This window comes from Zalophus californianus, chromosome 9, assembly GCF_009762305.2.
Source record: "Zalophus californianus isolate mZalCal1 chromosome 9, mZalCal1.pri.v2, whole genome shotgun sequence".
Taxonomy (NCBI): domain Eukaryota; kingdom Metazoa; phylum Chordata; class Mammalia; order Carnivora; family Otariidae; genus Zalophus; species Zalophus californianus.
Window position 1 is genome coordinate 56,929,512 of NC_045603.1, and position 19,254 is coordinate 56,948,765.

The 19,254-nt window shown below is 58.1% G+C and overlaps 1 protein-coding gene and 1 long non-coding RNA gene across 4 annotated transcripts; one reads left to right on the forward strand and one right to left on the reverse strand.

The window, feature by feature from the left end:
• The first annotated feature begins 606 nt into the window (after positions 1 to 606).
• AGAP2 (ArfGAP with GTPase domain, ankyrin repeat and PH domain 2) lies at positions 607 to 17,435 on the forward strand. 3 transcript variants are annotated; one of them, XM_027593003.2, is made up of 19 exons: positions 3,782 to 5,738; positions 7,415 to 7,473; positions 8,068 to 8,155; positions 8,335 to 8,420; positions 8,568 to 8,715; positions 9,705 to 9,839; positions 10,169 to 10,278; positions 10,692 to 10,850; positions 11,012 to 11,098; positions 11,183 to 11,287; positions 11,729 to 11,891; positions 12,076 to 12,195; positions 13,244 to 13,372; positions 14,286 to 14,345; positions 14,579 to 14,727; positions 14,841 to 14,931; positions 15,052 to 15,274; positions 15,396 to 15,651; positions 15,824 to 17,435. In XM_027593003.2, exons 1-19 carry the CDS (start codon positions 4,571 to 4,573, stop codon positions 16,064 to 16,066), a joined length of 3,579 nt encoding a protein of 1,192 aa, XP_027448804.1. In that variant the 5' UTR covers positions 3,782 to 4,570; the 3' UTR covers positions 16,067 to 17,435. The 3 variants fall into 3 exon arrangements, with proteins under 3 accessions (XP_027448806.1, XP_027448804.1, XP_027448805.1); XM_027593005.2 differs by lacking the exons at positions 3,782 to 5,738; positions 14,286 to 14,345 and adding an exon at positions 607 to 916; XM_027593004.2 differs by lacking the exon at positions 14,286 to 14,345.
• LOC113921785 lies at positions 927 to 4,724 on the reverse strand. The gene is made up of 3 exons (XR_003519803.1): positions 4,616 to 4,724; positions 1,735 to 1,851; positions 927 to 1,339 (listed from the first exon to the last, which is right to left on the reverse strand). It is a non-coding gene; the product is annotated as an uncharacterized LOC113921785 (long non-coding RNA).
• Positions 17,436 to 19,254: the final 1,819 nt, after the last annotated feature.

Genomic DNA, 19,254 nt, shown 5'->3' on the forward strand with positions numbered 1-19,254 from the left:
TCCTGCACCCCTTGGGCCTATCATAAAGACCATATATTTGAAAGTGTGTCGTAAACTATTGTTCCAGACAATTATTATGAAAGTAATTGAGAGAGCATGGTGGTTTTGTCTGGTTATAGTTGCTGTTCTCCTCCATAACCTGTTCTCCTTATAACTACCTGACCTTTTTAAGCAGGAGGTGGTTACAGTGGGGCAGCTGACTGAAGAAGGGTTCTGGAGCAAGATGTAGGTATATGAGCTCTTTGGATGTGGTGGGTACAGAATGGGTGGTGAGTACAATTGCGAGCTGGAATGCAGGGCTGTTAGGGTGAGAGACCAAGTGTGTATACATTCCTGTCAGAGTTTGAGACTAAGCATAAATCTGTAGCCCACCAAGAGTTTGGGATTGCACCTGGGGCCTGGCTTGGCACATTTTCCTAGCACCAACACCCATCTTAATTAGCCACCTCCCACAGGAGGCCCTAGGATGCTCGTTGAGGTCTCTCCATCCACCTGGCTGAGGACGTACAGCAGGGGCTGGCTGGCAGAGCTCATGGGCCAACGCTAGAGGGGGTGGGAGGTTCCGCAGGTAGTGCTGTCCCGGGCTGTGGGTTTGAAACTCACCAGTCAGGAAGTGAGGCCGACAGACGGAAGGGCGGGCAAGAGTGAGGAGTTCTGTGGCACAGCAGAAGGGGCCTTCTGGTTTTTGAGGACTACGGGGCCATGGGCTTCAAGGCCAGAGGTTGCTGTTAGCCTGGCAAGACAGGTCTGGGCAACATGCATGCCCAGAGGCAGTTGGCTGTCGCTGCAGTGAGAGCAGAAGTCAGGCGACATGAGGTGGCCAAGCAGTCTCTAAGCCGCCTCAGGAAGCTGGCAGAGAGGGTGGGCGATCCTGAACTTCGGGACAGCATCCAAGCCTCACTGGACAGTGTGCGAGGTAAGAGAAGGGTTAGCTCCCAACTTGGGTGTATCGGGGGCCAGTGGAGGCATAGAAGGGCTTGCTGTGCCATACATCACTTCCCAATCAGCCACTTCCTAGTCCTCTAGATGGAGCTGGGACTCGGGGGGAGAATACATTTGGACAGGATGGAAAAAAGATATGGGAGGTGTCGTTCTTCCTCTTTCCCCAACTCTGATCCTTCTCCCAGGGGATCAAAATACAAGTCACTGCTGAGCTGACCTTCTTGGCAATGGAGAAGTGGGTGAGCATGGGGAAGGGAGGCCGTGACAGACCCAGGGTAGCCTTGGACCGTGCCTGGGGAGTCCAGGGCAGGAAGCAGTGTGGGGCAGGAGGTTCTGGGACTGGATAATGTGCTCATTCCCAGGACCCACAAAGGATCAGTGACCTCTTGTTCTCCAGCTGTAGAGAGAAATACACACACGTTGAAATACACCATGCAGAGAATCTCAGGCTCCCAGGCACACACTACCACTCATACTGTAACCAAAGTGTAATGAAGTCCCCAGGACTCTTTTCGGCCCCCTCTCTTCCCCATGCTCCTGTTCCTGTCCTTCCCCCCACCCCCAACACACACACCTTCCGCTTTACCTCCTTAGTGCCATTAGAGCAAGTGATGACAACACAGGGAGGAAGTGCTGCCATGGCAACACCATCCGCCACATCCTCCTGCCCACCCCAGCCTTCAGTCTGTGGGGGGGCCCTGGCAGGAACAGCTTCTCTCTATCCACAGGGCCCCACCGCTAAGGAGCTGGTGGAACTGAAAGTCGTCTCCAGCCTAGCCTCCTCTCATTTACCTCTGAGGTGGCAAAGAGCTGACAAAAGCCAGCCATGTTGTTCCTGAAAGGTGTCTGGGAGAAGTACATCCTTCATCATAGCCTGGTCTCCCAGCCGCTCCAGTCTCAGCTGCCTACCTGGGGTGGGGGTGGGGGTTCAAGAGACCATTCTTTCCATCAGAGACACCTGCTACCAGACCCTCTGATGGTAGAGGCCACCAGATCGTAACTTGGGGAAGGAACATTTGGTTCGGGTTCCTAAGGGGACAGTCTGATCCCCTTCCCATTGCCTTTCTGAGGCTAGTGCCCCTCTCACCTCCCGTCCCCACCCTTTGCCAAGAACGAAGGCTGACACCTTTCCTACAGCCTCAGTGGGTGGAAAGGCAAACCCAGGGGGAGTGGCCCCATGGGGCCTCCTAGGAAGGAACTCCAAGGCCCACCCCTGTAGAAAAAAAAAAGAGGGGGAGGAAAAAGGTTTAGTCAGGGTGGAGGAGCTACACTTAGCTCTGGAGGAGGGAGTTAGGAGGGGTGGAGGCTGAAATTGCCCAGAAGACTCCACTCTTCACAAGTGACTTGTCCCACTCCTTCCCTGAGAGTCAGGATTCTTTTCCCACTGAGCATAAAGGAAGACTGAGGCCACCAAAGGAAGGAAGGAAAATTAAGGCAGAAATAGCAAATCTCCTTCACCCTCTCTTCCAGAACATTCAGAAAAGGCTACTGAAGGGTCCCCTGTCCTGGGAATGGTGTCCTCCTGGGGTGGGGTGGAGAGGGGGCTGCTGACCTCAGGACAGGACTCAAGAGGGATTGGGTACAGGTCTCAGGGAAAACAAAGGGCATCCAGCATCCTGGTACCACCACCCCCCTTCACCCCCTACCAGGCCAAGCACGCTGCCGGCTCCTGCCTCCAAGAGCCGCCCACGACAGCACTTATTATAGTCTCAGCTGCGTCAGGAGGGTGGGACGCCAAATTAGGGGAATGCTGAGACTCCCTGAGTCCAGGGAGGGGTCTCCAAGCCTGCGTGAAGGCCTGCCACCACTCTGGCCTATCCCTGACAGGTCTCAGCCTCCATTCCCCATTGGCCTATCCCCTTCAACCTTCTCCCCAGGATAGAGGACAGTGAGTCTTGAACTCCAGGGTCCCTAGAAGGGTGGTGGACATAGAGCAGACAGACGTTTTCCATTCTCTCTATCTCCTCTTTAACCTTCTAAAAGGGCTCCACGCTGAAAACCTTAGGAGACCGAATGGGAACCCAAAAGAGGCCGGCTTCCGCCTCAACTGAAGGGGTCCTTATATTCAGGGATACTAAATACCCCACATGTGGGTAACCGGATTGGAGGATGGTGCCTCCCTTAACCCCCAGTCCCCTGGCAGGTACCCCCACCCACCATACACACCGATTCTTCTCTCTGCTTATCCCCGCTGATTCTGAGGCACTCTTGGAGCTACGGTTGCTATGGAGACTGGAGGCATTTTGGTATGGGGGGTGTCAATCTGTAGACATAGTCCTTCTCCTTCCACCTCAAGCTGGAGCCTTTGACTCACTTTTTGGCCTGGGCTCCTGGAGCCCTCGAATCTCTCCCCTCCTAAGGCACCCCCCCCTCCTTCCTACCCTGCTAAGTTCCATGTTTGTCCCCATCCCCAGGGAACACTTTCCAAGTTCACTTTGGGACAGTTGGGCTTAAGTCGTGGCCCCATCAGTTTATTGCGTGTGGGGGTGGGGTGGGGTGGGCCGGGCGGCTGGGTGATGGGAAAAAGAATGCGTGCAATTACCTGGGGGAGACAAGGGGTCTTGGGAAAGGGATTTCAGGTCTCCCCATTTCCCCACTTCAACTTCCCCAGAATTGGCAGTGACCCCTAAATTCGCTCCGTTTTCCCTGCGGCCTGTCCACCCGTGTACTGATTTTTACCCCTGTCCCTAAATGCCACACCCAACAGTCGCGCTCCCTAACCGTGGCGTGCTAGGGGAGGGGGCTAGATTGTTGGAGTAGGTGAGTCCAAGTTCTAGGAAATCCAGCCCAGGATTTGGGAGGGAAATCCAGTCCTGGATTTTGCACCGCCTTCTCAGACAGCCGAGCTGGTGGAGAGAAGGTTGGGGGGGGAGATAGGATGGGGGGGCGGGGGGCCGCCTCCTCCTCAATGTGAGGGGAGCGCCCGGACACAGCGCGCATCCAGACCGAGCCGAGCCCCGGCGAGCCCCCCGGACCCTTCGCCCGGATCTCACGCCCCTTCCTTCCCAGACCCCAGACCCGTGGGTTCCCACCCCCTAAGGCTTCCCTCCTTCCTCCCCCGCCGGCGCCTGTATCTCTATCCCCAGCATCCCCCCGCGCCCCTGCGAATCCCCCGCACGACCAGCCCATTAGCTTCCCACCTTCCTACAGATCCCCTCTCCGACCCCCATCCACGGCCCCTGTCCCCTGAGTCCCCATTCCCCGCCCCTGCCTCCCCCGCACCGGTTCTTCCTCTCCCCCAGCCTCGGGTCCCTCTTTTCTGTCCCCTTTTCCTCCCTCTCCCCTATTTGCCCCCACTACTGTCCTCCCCGCCCTCCTCCGCCCATCTCGGCGCCCCCACCCAGGCAGGGGCGCAAGGTCCGGCGCGCCTCCCTGGAGCAGCACCAAGGTCCCGGGGCTCCAACGGGGTGGGGGCGCAGGGCGGGGAGCATGGGGAGGGGGCGCCCCGTGTGATGGGAGGGGGTCGCAAGCGGAGGCGGCGGAGGCGGCGGCGACAGCGGAGCCGGGCTGGGGGCTCAGCGGGGTCCGGGGGCTGGGGGCAGCGAGCAGGGCGGCCCCATGGCCGGGCCCCCCTGAGGCAGTCCGGGGGAGTCCCCTCCCCTCCCCAGCTCGGGGGTCTCGGGGCCCCATGAGCCGGGGCGCGGGCGCGCTTCAGCGCCGGACAACGACCTACCTCATCTCGCTGACCCTGGTCAAGCTCGAGTCGGTGCCTCCGCCGCCGCCTTCTCCGTCTGCGGCCGCAGCCGGCGCCACCGGGACCAGAGGTGCCGAGACCGGGGATCCTGGCAGCCCCCGAGGCGCGGAGGAGCCCGGCAAGAAGCGGCACGAGCGTCTCTTCCACCGGCAGGATGCGCTGTGGATCAGCACGAGCAGCGCGGGCGCCGGGGGCGCCGAGCCCCCCGCCCTGTCCCCGGCTCCGGCCAGTCCGGCCCGCCCCGTCTCCCCTGCTCCCGGCCGCCGCCTCTCCCTTTGGGCCGCCCCTCCGGGGCCCCAGCTCTCCGGGGGGCTGAGCCCTGATCCTAAGCCCGGGGGCGCCCCCTCCTCCCGGCGCCCCTTGCTCAGCAGCCCGAGCTGGGGAGGCCCGGAACCTGAAGGCCGGGCGGGCGGCGGCGTCCCAGGCTCGTCCTCCCCGCACCCCGGCACCGGCAGTCGGAGGCTCAAGGTGGCGCCTCCTCCGCCGGCTCCTAAGCCTTGCAAGACCGTAACCACGAGTGGCGCCAAAGCCGGCGGGGGCAAGGGCGCCGGTAGCCGCCTGTCATGGCCCGAGAGCGAAGGCAAGCCCAGGGTCAAGGGGTCAAAGAGCAGCGCCGGGACTGGAGCTTCTGCCGCTGCCGCTGCCGCCGCCGCCGCCGCCGCCGGGGGAGGAGGACCGGCAGCCACGACCTCCGGTGGGGTCGGGGCTGGGTCGGGAGCCCGAGGGAAGCTGTCCCCTCGGAAAGGCAAGAGTAAGACCTTGGACAACAGTGACTTGCACCCGGGACCGCCTGCTGGCTCTCCTCCTCCGCTAACCCTCCCAGCAACCCCGGCTCCAGCCGCTGCTGTCACCGCCGCCTCCGCGCAGCCCACTGGGCCTGCACCTCCAATCACTCTGGAGCCTCCAGCTCCAGGGCTGAAACGGGGCCGGGAGGGGGGCCGAGCATCCACTCGAGATCGCAAGATGCTCAAGTTTATCAGCGGCATCTTCACCAAGAGCACAGGGGGGCCTCCTGGCTCCGGGCCCCCTCCTGGACCCCCGGGCCTGTCTTCTGGCAGCGGGTCCAGGGAGCTGCTGGGCGCAGAGCTCCGCGCCTCCCCTAGTGAGTAGGACAGGGTCTGAGAACAGGGAGGGGAGGGCACGTGGAATGGTCAGTTTGGGGTGGAGGAGAGGTGTGCAGGATTGAACTAGGGAAGCTTCTCTCTTGGGTGGATGGACGAACCAAATTCACTCCTCTGCCAAGGACTGGGGCAAAGCCTAAGAGGTCCTGAAAGGGGGTGGGTAGCTACGTTGTGCCACATGAGAGATGACTTGATTTCAGAGGGACCCAGAAAGCCTCAGAGCTTTCTGGGAAAATAATGCCCTTGCTCAGAGTGACTGTAAGAAATTGCTCCCAGAGAAGCCCCAGACCCCACTTCTAGCCTCAGCTGGACTCTGGGAGCAGGGGAACATAGCTTTGCCTTGCCTAAACAAATATTGAAGGTGAAGGAGATGAGGAAGACTCAGTTTCTCCTGAGCACTTGGGGCAGGTGGCATGAGAGTGACCTTGCAGGCAACTCCTCGCCAGGGATAGGTCTTCTCTGGGCTGAGACCCGGCTGGTGAGGCAGCAGGGAGGGACTCTTGTTTCTTTCCATGCAGTGAAGGTGGAGTGGGCTGTACGGGAGTGCGTGGGGGCTGGAACGTGATGAATACTTGAATGTGAAGTGAGAGGGGGCGGATAGGAGGCTTCACTTCCCCCACTGCCCACCCGGCCCCACAGCGGCGTTGAAACCCCCAGGGGGCTGCCCAGGAGTGACTCAGGGGGACGGAACTGCTGCAAAGGCAATTCTTACCCCCGGAGACTTGGGAGGGGGTGCTGAGAAGGTACTGGTTTTTTCCGGGGGGGGGGGGTGTTTTTCTTTTTTTCTGGAAGAAAGAGGCTAGGGACTCTTGGTGCGGTTCACACTCCCCGGAGGGGAGGCAGGTTCGGGAGCGGGGGCGGCCCCCGGGGTTTGGCTCTGGAGCGGGTGGGAGCAGATGGCTCCGGATCCCAGAGTTCCCGCCGCAGCTGCGGCGCCCCGGGAACGTCCGGCCGGTGTCAGGCGCGGGGGCTGGACGCGGCGGGCGGAAGGAGCAACCCACCCCCCGCCCCCAGGCCTGAGGCTTCCCTCGGCCAAGGAACGGAGCTCTTCCCCACACTTGTTTCAGCGGGTGCTTGTGGGGAAGGTATGGGAGAGGGAAGCTTAGGCAAGTCCAAGCTCCGTTGCCTGGACTGTGGGAAGCGGTCAGGGCCACCATGCTGTTGACCTTGAAAAGGGGGAGGGATATCCCTCACCTCAGTTTCTCTCTTGTGAAATGGAGATTGAGGAAGACCCATTGCCTCCCATGTCCCAGCCCCTCCTCCCAGGATCTGCCCTGGAATCCCAGTCAGGCCGGTAGGAAGGAGACCCTCTCCCGTTCTTCCAGAGGGAAAAACCGGCCACTGTCAGAACTCTGGTCCCTGGTCTGGGGCAGACTTACGTTTGGGGATGTGCTTTAAAGGAGATGCCAGCTGAAGTATTTTTGTCTAGCTGGTTCCGTTGCTAAGCAACCACTGAGCGGCAGCAACAGCTGTGGGGAGAGCGGCTAGGATGGGAGGACTGAGGACCACTCTCGAACCTAGCCTTTCCACACAGTTCTCCAGCCCAGGCAGAGTCCTGGGGGTTAAGGGAAGCTGCAAAATGAGGAGGGGTGGCTGAGGGGCGGGGGTGCTCCTGGGCCTGGAGCATCCTCTCTTAATGGCTCCTTTCTTATTACAGAGGCTGTGGTCAATAGCCAGGAATGGACTTTGAGCCGCTCCATTCCTGAACTGCGCCTGGTAGGTAACCCAGTCCCCTAGTTTTTATGAAGGCTGAACTCCCACCCCACCGCACTCTCAACTCTCTCCCCTTCACCTCCTCCCTTCCCTCTCTCTGTGGGAATGGGGGATAGTTTCCTAGTACTCCTGAGAGTCTACCACCTTCCTGGGGCTTGATATAGCCTTACAATTTTTTCTCCTCTAGCTTCTTTTTTCCTGTTTGTTCATGGTCCTTGTCCAAGCTTCTCCTCGTTTCTGGCATCTCCCCTTTAGCCCTTCATGTTCTGTTGCCTTGAATTGGGTAAAACTTTCCAACCAGGGTCTAGCGCTGTGACATCACCCCCCCCCCCACACACACACACACACGCGTGCGCGATACTGGGTTGCTGAGAATCTTCAGCCTGGGATCCACTTTGAGCTTGGGATCATTTCTTATCCCACTCACCTGATCTTCCCGAATGCTCTCTCCTGACCAATCATCATCCCCAGTCCCTGCAGGATCCAGCTTGGATGATTTAACACTGCCAATCTCTTTGAGTTCTTGGGAGTGTTCAGACCCAAACATTTGACCTCCTCTTAATTCTCACCATCTCTGCTCCACAACCGTGTTCTCAGGGTGTGCTGGGTGACACCAGGAGTGGAAAGTCATCTCTCATCCATCGATTCTTGACCGGTTCCTACCAAGTGCTGGAGAAGACAGAAAGTGAGTTCTCAGGAGCCATAGTAAGCTAATGTTTTGGGTCAGGAATCCAGGATCAATGACTAGGCAGCTATGGAGACCAGAGGAAAGGATGAAGCCACAATAGCTGAAGCACAGGGAGCGTGGGGAAACTTGGTGACCTGTGACCTCTGACCTACTACCACTTCTACCCTTCCGGACAGGTGAGCAACACAAGAAAGAGATGTTGGTGGATGGACAGACTCATCTGGTGTTGATCCGAGAGGAAGCTGGGGCACCTGATGCCAAGGTGAGGGGTGAGATGTTGGGGTAGGCAGGCTGGCTGGGGTCAGCACTGGCCAAGGGAGAAAGCTCTAGTTCCCCAGACCTCCCTGGACATAGTGTTCAGAGGAGTAGACTTGTCTGACCCCCCTTTTGCTCCCTCACCCCCCGCAAGTTCTCAGGCTGGGCAGATGCTGTCATCTTGGTCTTCAGCCTGGAGGATGAAAACAGTTTCCAGGCCGTGAGCCGTCTCCATGGGCAGCTGAGCTCCCTTCGGGGGGAAGGACGAGGAGGCCTGGCACTGGCACTGGTGGGTACACAAGGTAAGGAGGGCCTGGGCAAGCACTGCTTTCAGGGGAGTCCTTGAGATGGCTGCTGAGGTATTGCCCAACACAGGTGAGAGCTTCGTAAGGTGTGGAAATGGCCACTTGGATTGCAGGAACCCTCTGGAAGGAGCCTTGTCTCCAAATAAGGGAGTCATTAAACCAAAAAAAATGTCCCAGGGTCTGAGTGGAGAAAAGAGGACCCTACAGGAAGGAAGGGACAGCTATAGGAGCAGTCACCACTCCTCTGAGATGTCACCTACTTTGTGTTCTCACCCTGCCATTTCCTGTCTCCACCATGGCAAACAGAAAATCTCAGGCTCTAGTGTGGACAGAAAGCCTTCTATCTTCCCCTCGCTACAGCTGGGTCAGGCTAACACCTTTCAAAGGGACGTATCTAAAAAAGAGAAAACACAAACGAAATGATGCAGAAAATACAGAGGGCAGAAAAGTCTGAGTTCTCAAAGAAGTGATTCAGAGGCTCTCAGATGCCAGCAGGCCCAGGAAAAGCTTTTCCAGTACCCACCTTGCACTGAGCTGGCTCAGCTTTCTGCCTGGATGCCTATCCTGCAGGAGTCTGCTTCCCCTCACCACTCGCCTCCTGGCTCCTTGCTGCAGAGTGAACAGTCCACCTGTTCCCTGTGGACTTTCAACCTTTTCCGAGGTGAACTCCCACTCTGCTCAGGGTTCGTTGGATTTGCAGGGCAGGGTGACAGGACACTTGGGAGTCTCAGTCATTTGAGACCTTGTTAAGAAGTCCTGCTCACCTCTCAAGTATTCCCTGAAGACACATACACAGAGCTCACCCACCTGCTCCTCCTGCCGCGGGGCTTGTGAGCTTGGTCCCAGCCTTCAAACAAGAAGGGGATATTCTCTCATCGCCTGTCCTTAGTGTGCCCAGCCTGGGACTGGAGCCAAAGGAAAAAGAAATTAGGAAGAGTGGGGAAGCGGCGCCCTTGTCCAATCCTGCCCCTTTCCTGCCCCCTCAGACAGGATTAGTGCCTCCTCCCCTCGAGTGGTGGGCGATGCTCGTGCCAGGGCTCTGTGTGCAGACATGAAGCGCTGCAGCTACTACGAGACATGTGCCACCTACGGGCTCAATGTGGACCGCGTCTTCCAGGAGGGTGAGTACCGTGACTCGCCGAACATGTGGGAAGCAGGGAGCGAAGGGCCTGCAATGTTCTTAGGGCATCCAGGCCTCTCTCTGGGAGTGACAGCAACCTGGCCTGCATGGGAGAGAGGCGGCATCAGGGAGGTTTGGAGAAGGTTTGCTTAGTGACCACGTGGTCTTTCTGGGCTGGATGAGCTGCCAAGACTCCAGGTGGCACGAAGATGACGGTGACAAGGAAGTTGGGGCCTATGTTATCTCCGGGGGATTTCTCAAAATTGGGCGACAAAGGGTGGTCTTGGCCATCTGTCCGTTCATGTACCCTTCCTCTCCCCCTTCCTTCAGTGGCCCAGAAGGTGGTGACCTTACGGAAACAGCAACAGCTTCTGGCTGCCTGTAAGTCCCTGCCCAGCTCCCCGAGCCACTCGGCTGCTTCCACTCCTGTAGCTGGGCAGGTGAGTTGGGGTTTCAGGGTCCACAGAGGGGCTGGTAGGATGCAGAGGAGGGACTGGTGATCCAAGAACAGGTACCGCGTACCAAGGCGGTTGGGGGTGGGGGGCAAATGGAAATGGCAGTGACACCATTTGTAGAAAGCTCATTGGACTGGACATCAAGCAGGTTTGAAACGCTGTTCGGAATGTCCTCGAGCAAGACACCTAAACCTCCCAAGGTTTCAGGAAAGTTGCTTGGCCTAATACTTGCAAAATGGAAAGCATATGACAGTGAGGAGTTTTATTATGAGCGATAATGCAAACAAATGACGATGAGATCAAGGAATGTCTGGAATTCCTCATAACTAAATGTAACTATAGCTTGGTGGGGTGGGGGCGATCTTAACTGTTCTGCTGACTCTTTCATCCATCCCCAGGCTAGCAATGGGGGCCACACTAGCGACTATTCTTCTTCCCTCCCATCCTCACCCAATGTTGGTCACCGGGAGCTCCGAGCTGAGGCAGCTGCTGTGGCTGGATTGAGCACCCCGGGGTCCCTGCACCGGGCCGCAAAGCGCAGGACCAGCCTCTTCGCGGTATTGGACATGATGACTCCCCCATCCTCTGGTTCTCTGTTACCTGCCCATCTTCCCTGGTCCCTAGACCCCGCTGTTGGGCCCCTTTCCATTGCCTTCCCTGTCCTTCCATCAGTGGATCCCTCTATTCCTTCTCTAACTGATGCCAATAACTGTTCCAGAATCGTCGGGGCAGTGATTCTGAGAAGCGGAGTTTGGACAGTCGGGGAGAGACAACAGGGAGTGGGCGAGCCATCCCCATCAAACAGGTGAGTGGTCCAGGGACTGGGGGCAGGCTGGGGGTAGCTAGTCTTGACTGGCTCTTCTCCCACATGTCTCTTTCCATCCTCCAGAGCTTCTTACTGAAGCGAAGTGGCAACTCCTTGAACAAAGAATGGAAGAAGAAATATGTGACCCTGTCCAGTAATGGCTTCCTACTCTACCACCCCAGCATTAATGTGAGTGGCAGAGCTTGGCTGGGCCACCCTGGCTGGCTTTGAACACCCTTCTGCCTCTATCAGTCTGAGCCTCCGACAAACATCAACATCGTTTCCGGGAAGCCCTAGTCCCGTTCTCTTAGGTTCAGCAAACACGTGTTAGGCACCCGCCACGTACCCATGCTGGAGAGCGGAAAGTAAAGACATCCCCCCAGGGAACTTGCAGTCTAGTGGGAGAGGATGGAGGAAGGACCTCCACCTGGTCTGCCATTCGGGGAATGCTTTCTGGAGGAGATAGTACTGGGCCACATCTGGGGAGCCCACCCCCTAGAAGCGCATCCCCACGCAGTCAGCCCTCAGGTTCCCTCTCCAGATCCTCTCTAGCCCATACGCTATTGGCCGCTTCTCAGCACCACCAAGGACCTCGGGCTTCCCACACTCGCAACCCCTGTGCTCCTCCAGGATTACATCCACAGTACCCACGGCAAGGAGATGGACTTGCTACGAACAACAGTCAAAGTCCCTGGCAAGAGGCCCCCGAGAGCCATCTCTGCTTTTGGCCCCTCAGCCAGTATCAATGGGTTGGTCAAGGACATGAGCACTGTGCAGATGGGTGAAGGTCCCGGTGAGTGGAGCTTTGACAGAGAGGCAGAAAAGGGACCAGAGCTGGGGGATGGGGAGGAATAGTAGGGAAGTGGAGGCTGGGACTGGATAAGTGGGAAGGTGGGTGATAACGAGGGACTACACCAGGAGTGGGTCCCAAAGACCAAGGGGCTCACTGAAGCTTTATCTTCTTCCCCTTCCAACAGAGGCCACCACCCCCACCCCCAGCCCCAGCCCCAGCCCCAGTTCCCTGCAGCCACCACCAGACCAGACATCCAAGCACCTGCTGAAGCCAGACCGGAATTTGGCCCGAGCCCTCAGCACCGGTCAGTGAGGACCCACCCTCCATCGACTCTCTTCCAGTTGTGAATGGGATGTGGGTGGGAAAGGAACTTGGGGTAGAAGCTTGGAGGCTGGAATTGGTGTGTGAGTGGACAAACTGAGCATCTGCTGGGTGCCAGGCACCAAGCTCAGTCATACTGTGATTATCATAATGGTTAACACGAGTGGGTTCTAGAGCTAAATCACCTGAACTTAAACCCTGGCTTGCCACTGGGCAAGTCACTTGACCTCTCTGTGCCTCAGTTTCCTCATCTGTAAAGTGGAGATAATAGATTCTACCTCAGAGGTTGCTTTGAGGCTTAAACAAACTGAGAACACTGTCTAGCACATAGTCAGCCATCAGTATTTGGAGTGTTTGAGTATATATATATATATATATATGTACACACAATCTATATATATACAATTACAATTTATAACTTACTGTGTGTATATACAATATATACACAAACATAATGTACAATATACTTACTGTATACACACACACACACAAGTAAATTGTGGTTTTTGTTGTTGTTGTTTTAAGATTTTATTTATTTATTTGACAGAAAGAGAGATAGCAAGAGCAGGAGCACAAGCAGGGGGAGTGGGAGAGGGAGAAGCAGTCTTCCCGCCGAGCAGGGAGCCCGATGTGGGGCTCGATCCCACAACCCTGGGATCATGACCTGAGCCGAAGGCAGATGCTTAACAACTGAGCCACCCAGGCGCCCACACACAAATAAATTGGTAATGGCAATCTTCACAGCAAACTTGTCAGGTCGAGATTATTATCCCCATTCTAGGGATGAAGAAACTGAGGCTCAGAAGATTAAGTGACTTGCTCAAGGTCTCAAGGCCAGTAAGTGGCAGAGCCAGGATCTGAGTGCAGGTCTGACTCTAAACCACTCATCTGCCCACCTTCCCAGGCATGATCAAGGGGGACCTCCTGGAGAGAAGGGGGACAAAAGCTAGTTCAGGGGAGGAGACAGGCTATGGAGAAATCAGGAAATCTGTGGAGGGGGCAACTGAGGCCGCTGTGTCCCCCTCCCTAAGACTGTACCCCATCTGGAGACCTGAGCCCCCTGAGTCGGGAACCCCCTCCTTCTCCCATGGTGAAGAAGCAGAGGAGGAAAAAATTGACAACACCATCCAAGACTGAAGGCTCGGCTGGGCAGGCTGAAGGTGAGGCCCTGGTGGGCAGTTCCATCCCACCCTGGACCCTCACCCCCAACTCCAGATCCCTGGCCTAGCTCCTGCAGGAGGAGGAAAAGTGCCTGAGCTGAGTGCTTGACTATCATTATCACTGTGCACATGACCTAGTGAAAAATGGATGAAGACCCCTCAGCCCCGTCCTTCCTCCCATTCCCCAGACAATGCCTTGTACCCAGTAGTTCCCAGTCCTGCCACTCCCTTACCCAATGACTCCATTGGTCTGTAGCTCCTGCTTCCTCTCTTAATGACCCTCTAGTTTCTGTTCCTGCCCTCAACCCCATTTATCATCCCAGACCCTGCACCCAGAACCCCCTGTGGCCCCCAGTGACTCAGTACCTGACTTCAGTGTCACCCATTGAGTTCTCAGCTCCCGGAGTCTGTGACCACCCAACCCCTGTTCCCTTGATCACCAAGCTCCCCCAACAGCCCTTGACCACAGTGGTCCCCATTCCTGCCCTCAGGGACCTCCCCAGGCCCCTGAAGCTTCTCTGGAACCCCACAACCCCCTTGTCCCAGGCCCGTGACTCAGCTTCTGTCCCCTTTCCCTGTGTTCACTCGGATCCTGACCATCCCTTCCCTTCCCAGAGACCTCGCTCCTCATTGGTCATGATAACTGGTCCCCACGCCCTGCTCTCTGCTGGGTGCTCAGACCCAGGTTCCAGATCTGCCTACTCTCATGGCTCTTGGCTTCCGCTCTACTCTGCTCCGGGGCCACTGACTTTAGTTCTGCTTTCTCTCCCCATCTGTCTGTCCTGCTTTGTCTCTGGCACTCTGTCACTATTTCTCTTCATCTCTCCATCTGCCTCTCTCTTTCTCCTTTCTTGGTCTCTTTCTCTGTTCTGCTCTCCATTCTATCTCTATCTCCTTCGCTTCGGGAAACCAGCCAAGCGCAAAATGTGGAAACTAAAATCCTTTGGTAGTTTAAGAAATATTTATAAAGCAGGTAACAAGCGGGGAGCTGGGAGGGGCGCTCAGCTGGGGTGCAGAGGGGTGGGGGTGCCCCTGCCTTCCCCTGCATGTGCTCGGGCTTCCTGCTCTCCCCCACCTTTCGCTTCCCCAACCCTTCTGCCCCACTCCCAGGGGCTTGGGATGGACATGGAGAGGGGGAAGGGTTTGGGCAAGGTGGCCCCTATTTGAACTCCATCCCTCATGACCCCATCCCATCCCCCCACTCAGAGGAAAACTTCGAATTCCTGATCGTGTCCAGCACTGGTCAGACGTGGCACTTTGAGGCAGCCAGTTTTGAGGAGCGGGATGCCTGGGTCCAGGCCATCGAAAGTCAGATCCTAGCCAGTCTGCAATGCTGTGAGAGCAGCAAGGTCAAGGTAATGGGTCGGCGGGGTGAGGGTTGGGGGTGAGCAGAGGTGAGTGTCTTAAGAGTCTGGAGAAGGGAGTCAATACAAGGGAGAGTCAATACAAACCCCAACCCTCTCTGCAGCTGCGCACAGACAGCCAAAGTGAAGCGGTGGCCATCCAGGCGATCCGGAACGCCAAGGGGAACTCTACCTGCGTGGACTGCGGGGCCCCCAGTGAGCGCAAGGGTGCAGCGGAGGGGTCTGGGAGGGAGTGTGGTTCGCTGGGGTTGGGCGAACGCTGGGGTGCCCATGCTGCCTGCCCGCCGGGCGCTGACCTCTGCACTCCCTCCCCAGACCCCACGTGGGCCAGTTTGAACCTGGGCGCACTCATCTGCATCGAGTGTTCTGGCATTCACCGGAACCTGGGCACACACCTGTCCCGCGTTCGCTCGCTGGACTTGGACGACTGGCCTCGGGAGCTGACCCTGGTGCTGACGGCCATTGGCAACGACATGGCCAACCGCGTGTGGGAGAGCGACACGCGGGGCCGCACCAAACCCACGCGGGACTCTTCGCGGTACGTGTGAGGGAAGGGGGGCGCTTAGGACGTGCGGCTCCCGAGAGGTTTTCCTGAGTAAGGGGCAGAGGTCCTGGGTGAGGGTCCCTAGAGCCCTTCCTGTTCATCCCTGGTCTTGTAGGGAGGAGCGTGAATCATGGATTCGCGCCAAGTACGAGCAGCTGCTGTTCCTGGCGCCGCTGGACACTCCCGAGGAACCGCTGGGCCGCCAGCTGTGGGCCGCGGTGCAGGCCCAGGACGTGGCCGCCGTTCTCCTGCTTCTGGCCCATGCGCGACACGGGCCGCTCGACACCAGCGTAGAGGACCCGCAGCTTCGCTCCCCCCTTCACCTGGCAGCCGAGCTCGCCCACGTTGTCATCACGCAGCTGCTGTTGTGGGTACGTGCGTGGGGCAGGAGGAAAGGGGCCTTGGACGGCTCCAGCCAGGTGCGGGGGAGCCTGCTATCCCCAAAAGGACCCTGGCAGCGGGCCTGGAAATTCTGGAGAGACGGCGTGCGGGTGTCGGCCCTACGGGGTCGCTTGGTGACGCGGGCCGTCTCTGTCTTTCTAGTACGGCGCCGACGTGGCCGCCCGCGACGCACAGGGCCACACGGCGCTGTTCTACGCCCGCCAGGCTGGAAGCCAGCTGTGCGCCGACATCCTTCTCCAGCACGGCTGCCCGGGTGAGGGCGGCAGCACCGCCACCACCCCTAGCGCAGCCACCACCCCCAGCATCACCGCCACGCCCAGCCCCCGCCGCCGGAGCAGCGCCGCCAGCATGGGCCGCGCCGACGCCCCCGTCGCGCTGGTATAGTTGCCCAGCGGGAGAGACACCCCCACTCCCACACGGGCCGGGCACGACCACATCGGGTGGACCGCTGGACAGATGCACCCACTCACCTCTCCAATCCGCACCCCGCCCCACGGGAGCACTTCTTCCCCCCACGAGGGCACCGCCCCCACGCCTCCCAGAAGACACAAACTCACCTCCCTCTCCCCAACGAGGCATGGAGACCCCAGCTCAACACGCCCCCTCTCCACCGTTTCCACGCTCGAATTGCTCTGGGTCTACCAGATGGGTGTCTGCGGAAGCGGACCCCCTGTCGCGGTACTGGCTCCTGGGAGCTTGGATTTGCCCGCTCGCGCCCCCTAGGGGTGGAGGAGGCGGAGACCCAGTCCTGCTTGTGCTCGACAATCCCCAGGCGGGAGCACATACCCAGGCTGGCTCCTGGGGCGACGCCACGCCAGAGGGAGGGGTTAGTACGTGGGAGAGCTAGCCCTGGGACTTGGGGCCAATACCGGGACCCCCACCCCTTCCATGCTAATCTCACTGCCCAGTGAAGGGGGAAGGGCAGCGAGGGGCAGGACCCCTGCTGCCCAAGGGGGTAGGGGGGTCCCCAACCCTTTCCGTGAAAGGGACCATGAGGAGTGGAAATCAGGACGTCCCCCCACACCCACCCATGGTTGGAAGCTAAAGGGCCGGGGGAGCCAAGAGCCTGGGTCCCTCCTCACTACTATCTTGGGAGGGAGAAGAGATGGAGCAGAGCGGGCTAAGGGGATTGGGGAGGGACCTTGTAATTTATTGCTTTGTTCCCCAACAAGGGGGCGGGGGCGGGCAGGGACTTGGGGAGGGCGTTTCATGGTAGGGGAAGCCAGGGGTGGGCAGAGGGTGGGGTGGGGTGGGGGTGCTCTCGGGTTGTGAGTGTCTGTGACCGTGACTGCGTACCTGTGACTGTGCAGCGCCCGTGGTGATCTGGGGTAGGGGGCACCCCTGCAATGGGACCCCTCCCCCACTATTCTTCCTGTCAAGCCCCTCCCTCCCACTGGAGCAGCTCCAGACCCGTCCTTCAACCCCACGATCCCTCCCAGCCAGGGCTAAGAGGATGAGAGGTGGCTGGGAGGGTTTCCAGGCCTCCTTCCCCATCCCCAGGAAGGGGGCGGTGGGGTGGATTTACCTGGCCCAGCCCTGCCTCCTTTAATCAATCCAGCCCTTGGACCGTCTGTGTCAGTGGTTTCCGGTCTTTTTTTTTTTTTTTTTTTCTCCTCAGCTAAAATATTTTGCAAAGGACCAGGTAATTGGGGAGGGGAGAGGGACTGGGGCAGAGGGAAATGCCCCCATCTCCTCTGAGGCAGATGGTGTGAGTCTTCTTCAACAGCAATTAAAGAGGAAGTGATTTTGTCTAGGGGGTGAGCTGCTGGTTTGTTCTTGAAGAGGTGGGTCAGGGAATGGACTTGGTCAAGGTGGGGAACTGGAGGTGGGAGAGGGCCAGCAGAGGGTGCCCCTGCTGGGGCTGGTGGCAGGGCAACCCGGTAGCAGGCCAGATACTTCACCCTGTAGTGAAAGGAACCAGGCAGGTCAGAGCAACAGTGGGGATCCAGGGAGCTGAAAAGTCAATGACTCCCAACATGACCCCTTTTCTGGGAAGGAGCTGGGGCATGGAACTTAGAGGAGAGGGCAGGGGAGGGGGCTGCCTGAGAGGTGGGAAGCTGGGGTAGCTTTGGTTGAGAGCAGGAACTTTGGAGTCAGATCTGATTTTGTAACCGGGCCCTCCACTTCGTGGCTAGGTGGCCTTGGGTAGGTTACCTTGGTGGCATCTGTTCATTGGTAATCTGAACAATATCTGTTCCGAGGGACCTAGTGAGGACTCCAGCACTGGCCATGGAGGACTGCCCTAGGGACCTGGTACCAGAAGTAGAGCTCATTATAGTAGGGACCTGGAGACAAGAGGTGGGAAATCTCGCAGCCACAAAGGCCCCTGGTGTCCGCACACTCCACGCCCAGCTGCTGTAGCAGACATCTGCCCACCTCCATGTCACTAGGCCACTGAGGCCAGCGCTGCCCTCAAGAGCTGCAGTGCTTCCTCGTTCAGCATGAAGCCCATCCTGCTGTTTCTCACGGGCAGCAGAAAGCATTTGCCCTGATAGAGGGGCTGGGTGGAGTGGCATTGGCCAGCAGCCAAGGTGGGCTGGGCACAGCCACCACATGTCATTCAGTCAATGGCCCTCAGTCTTCTGATGGAGTCTCTGGTAGAGGCTCAGAACCTCTCAGCCCCACAACGACAGACAGCTGCAGGTGTGCCATCAAGCTAACAAGGTGTGGTTGCCGCAGTTGGGGCCAGGTTCTGATCACACGGAGGCCCTCACTCTCTAGGATTCTAGCCTGGGGACCACCCAGCACAGCAGCCCGACACAGGATGCAGGTGCAGTGACAGGTACAGATGCAGGTGTGCCGTCTGGGAAGGCAAATCAAAAGGAAGGGGGGAGGTGCCTGGGGGGCTCAGTCGGTTGAGCGTCCAACTCTTGATTTCGGCTCAGGTCAGGATCTCAGGGTGGTGGGATCAAGGCCTGCTTTGACCTCCTCGGTTGGCGTGGAGCCTGCTTAAGATTCTCTCTCCTCTCTCCCTCTCCTGCTGCCCCTCCACCCCCCGCCCTCTCTTAAAAGGAAAAAAAAAAAAGGAAGAGAGGGAATTAGCGAAAAAGACTCAACTGGACCACCTGGCCATTCCCTCCTTCAGCTCAGAGACCCTGGACTCCCACAGTCCATCACCACTTGACTTTTTGGTGGCAAAAGTTCACTCCCTTCCTCAGAAGCTTGAGTGTGAGAGAGTTTGTGGAGGAAGCAAGGGCCCCAGAGAGCATGAAATTACCACAGGGAACTGCAGGCCAGTGGGGAGTTCCTTTCATTTCCAGCCAGTGAAAAGTGGTCGGGGTGTCAGCAACCCCCACTGAAAATCCCAACACTAAGTAATCCACTGGCTTTTTGTCATTGGCTGCATCTTTGGCCTGGTGAGAAATGTGAAGGGTGTAGTGGATGGGATGACAAAATGCCAAGCCCTCCAGGTCGTGCACAATAGGAGTCTAGAAGGAAACTCCCTGGGGGGCTGAGGGGAGAAGTTGCCCTTTTACATCCATGTCACCTTCCCAGCTCACCTCGGGTGTCCTCACCTGGATTCCTGCCCGCCCCTCCTCACCGCCCCACCCCTGTTGCCACACACCCTGCTT

Coding starts and splice junctions, on each gene's coding strand:
- AGAP2 (XM_027593003.2), top strand. CDS start 4,571: ATGAGCCGGGGCGCGGGCGCGCTTCAGCGCCGGACAACGACCTACCTC. Junction 13,373..14,285: donor CTCGGCTGGGCAGGCTGAAG/GTGAGGCCCTGG, acceptor TCGGGAAACCAG/CCAAGCGCAAAATGTGGAAA. Junction 15,652..15,823: donor TCACGCAGCTGCTGTTGTGG/GTACGTGCGTGG, acceptor CTGTCTTTCTAG/TACGGCGCCGACGTGGCCGC.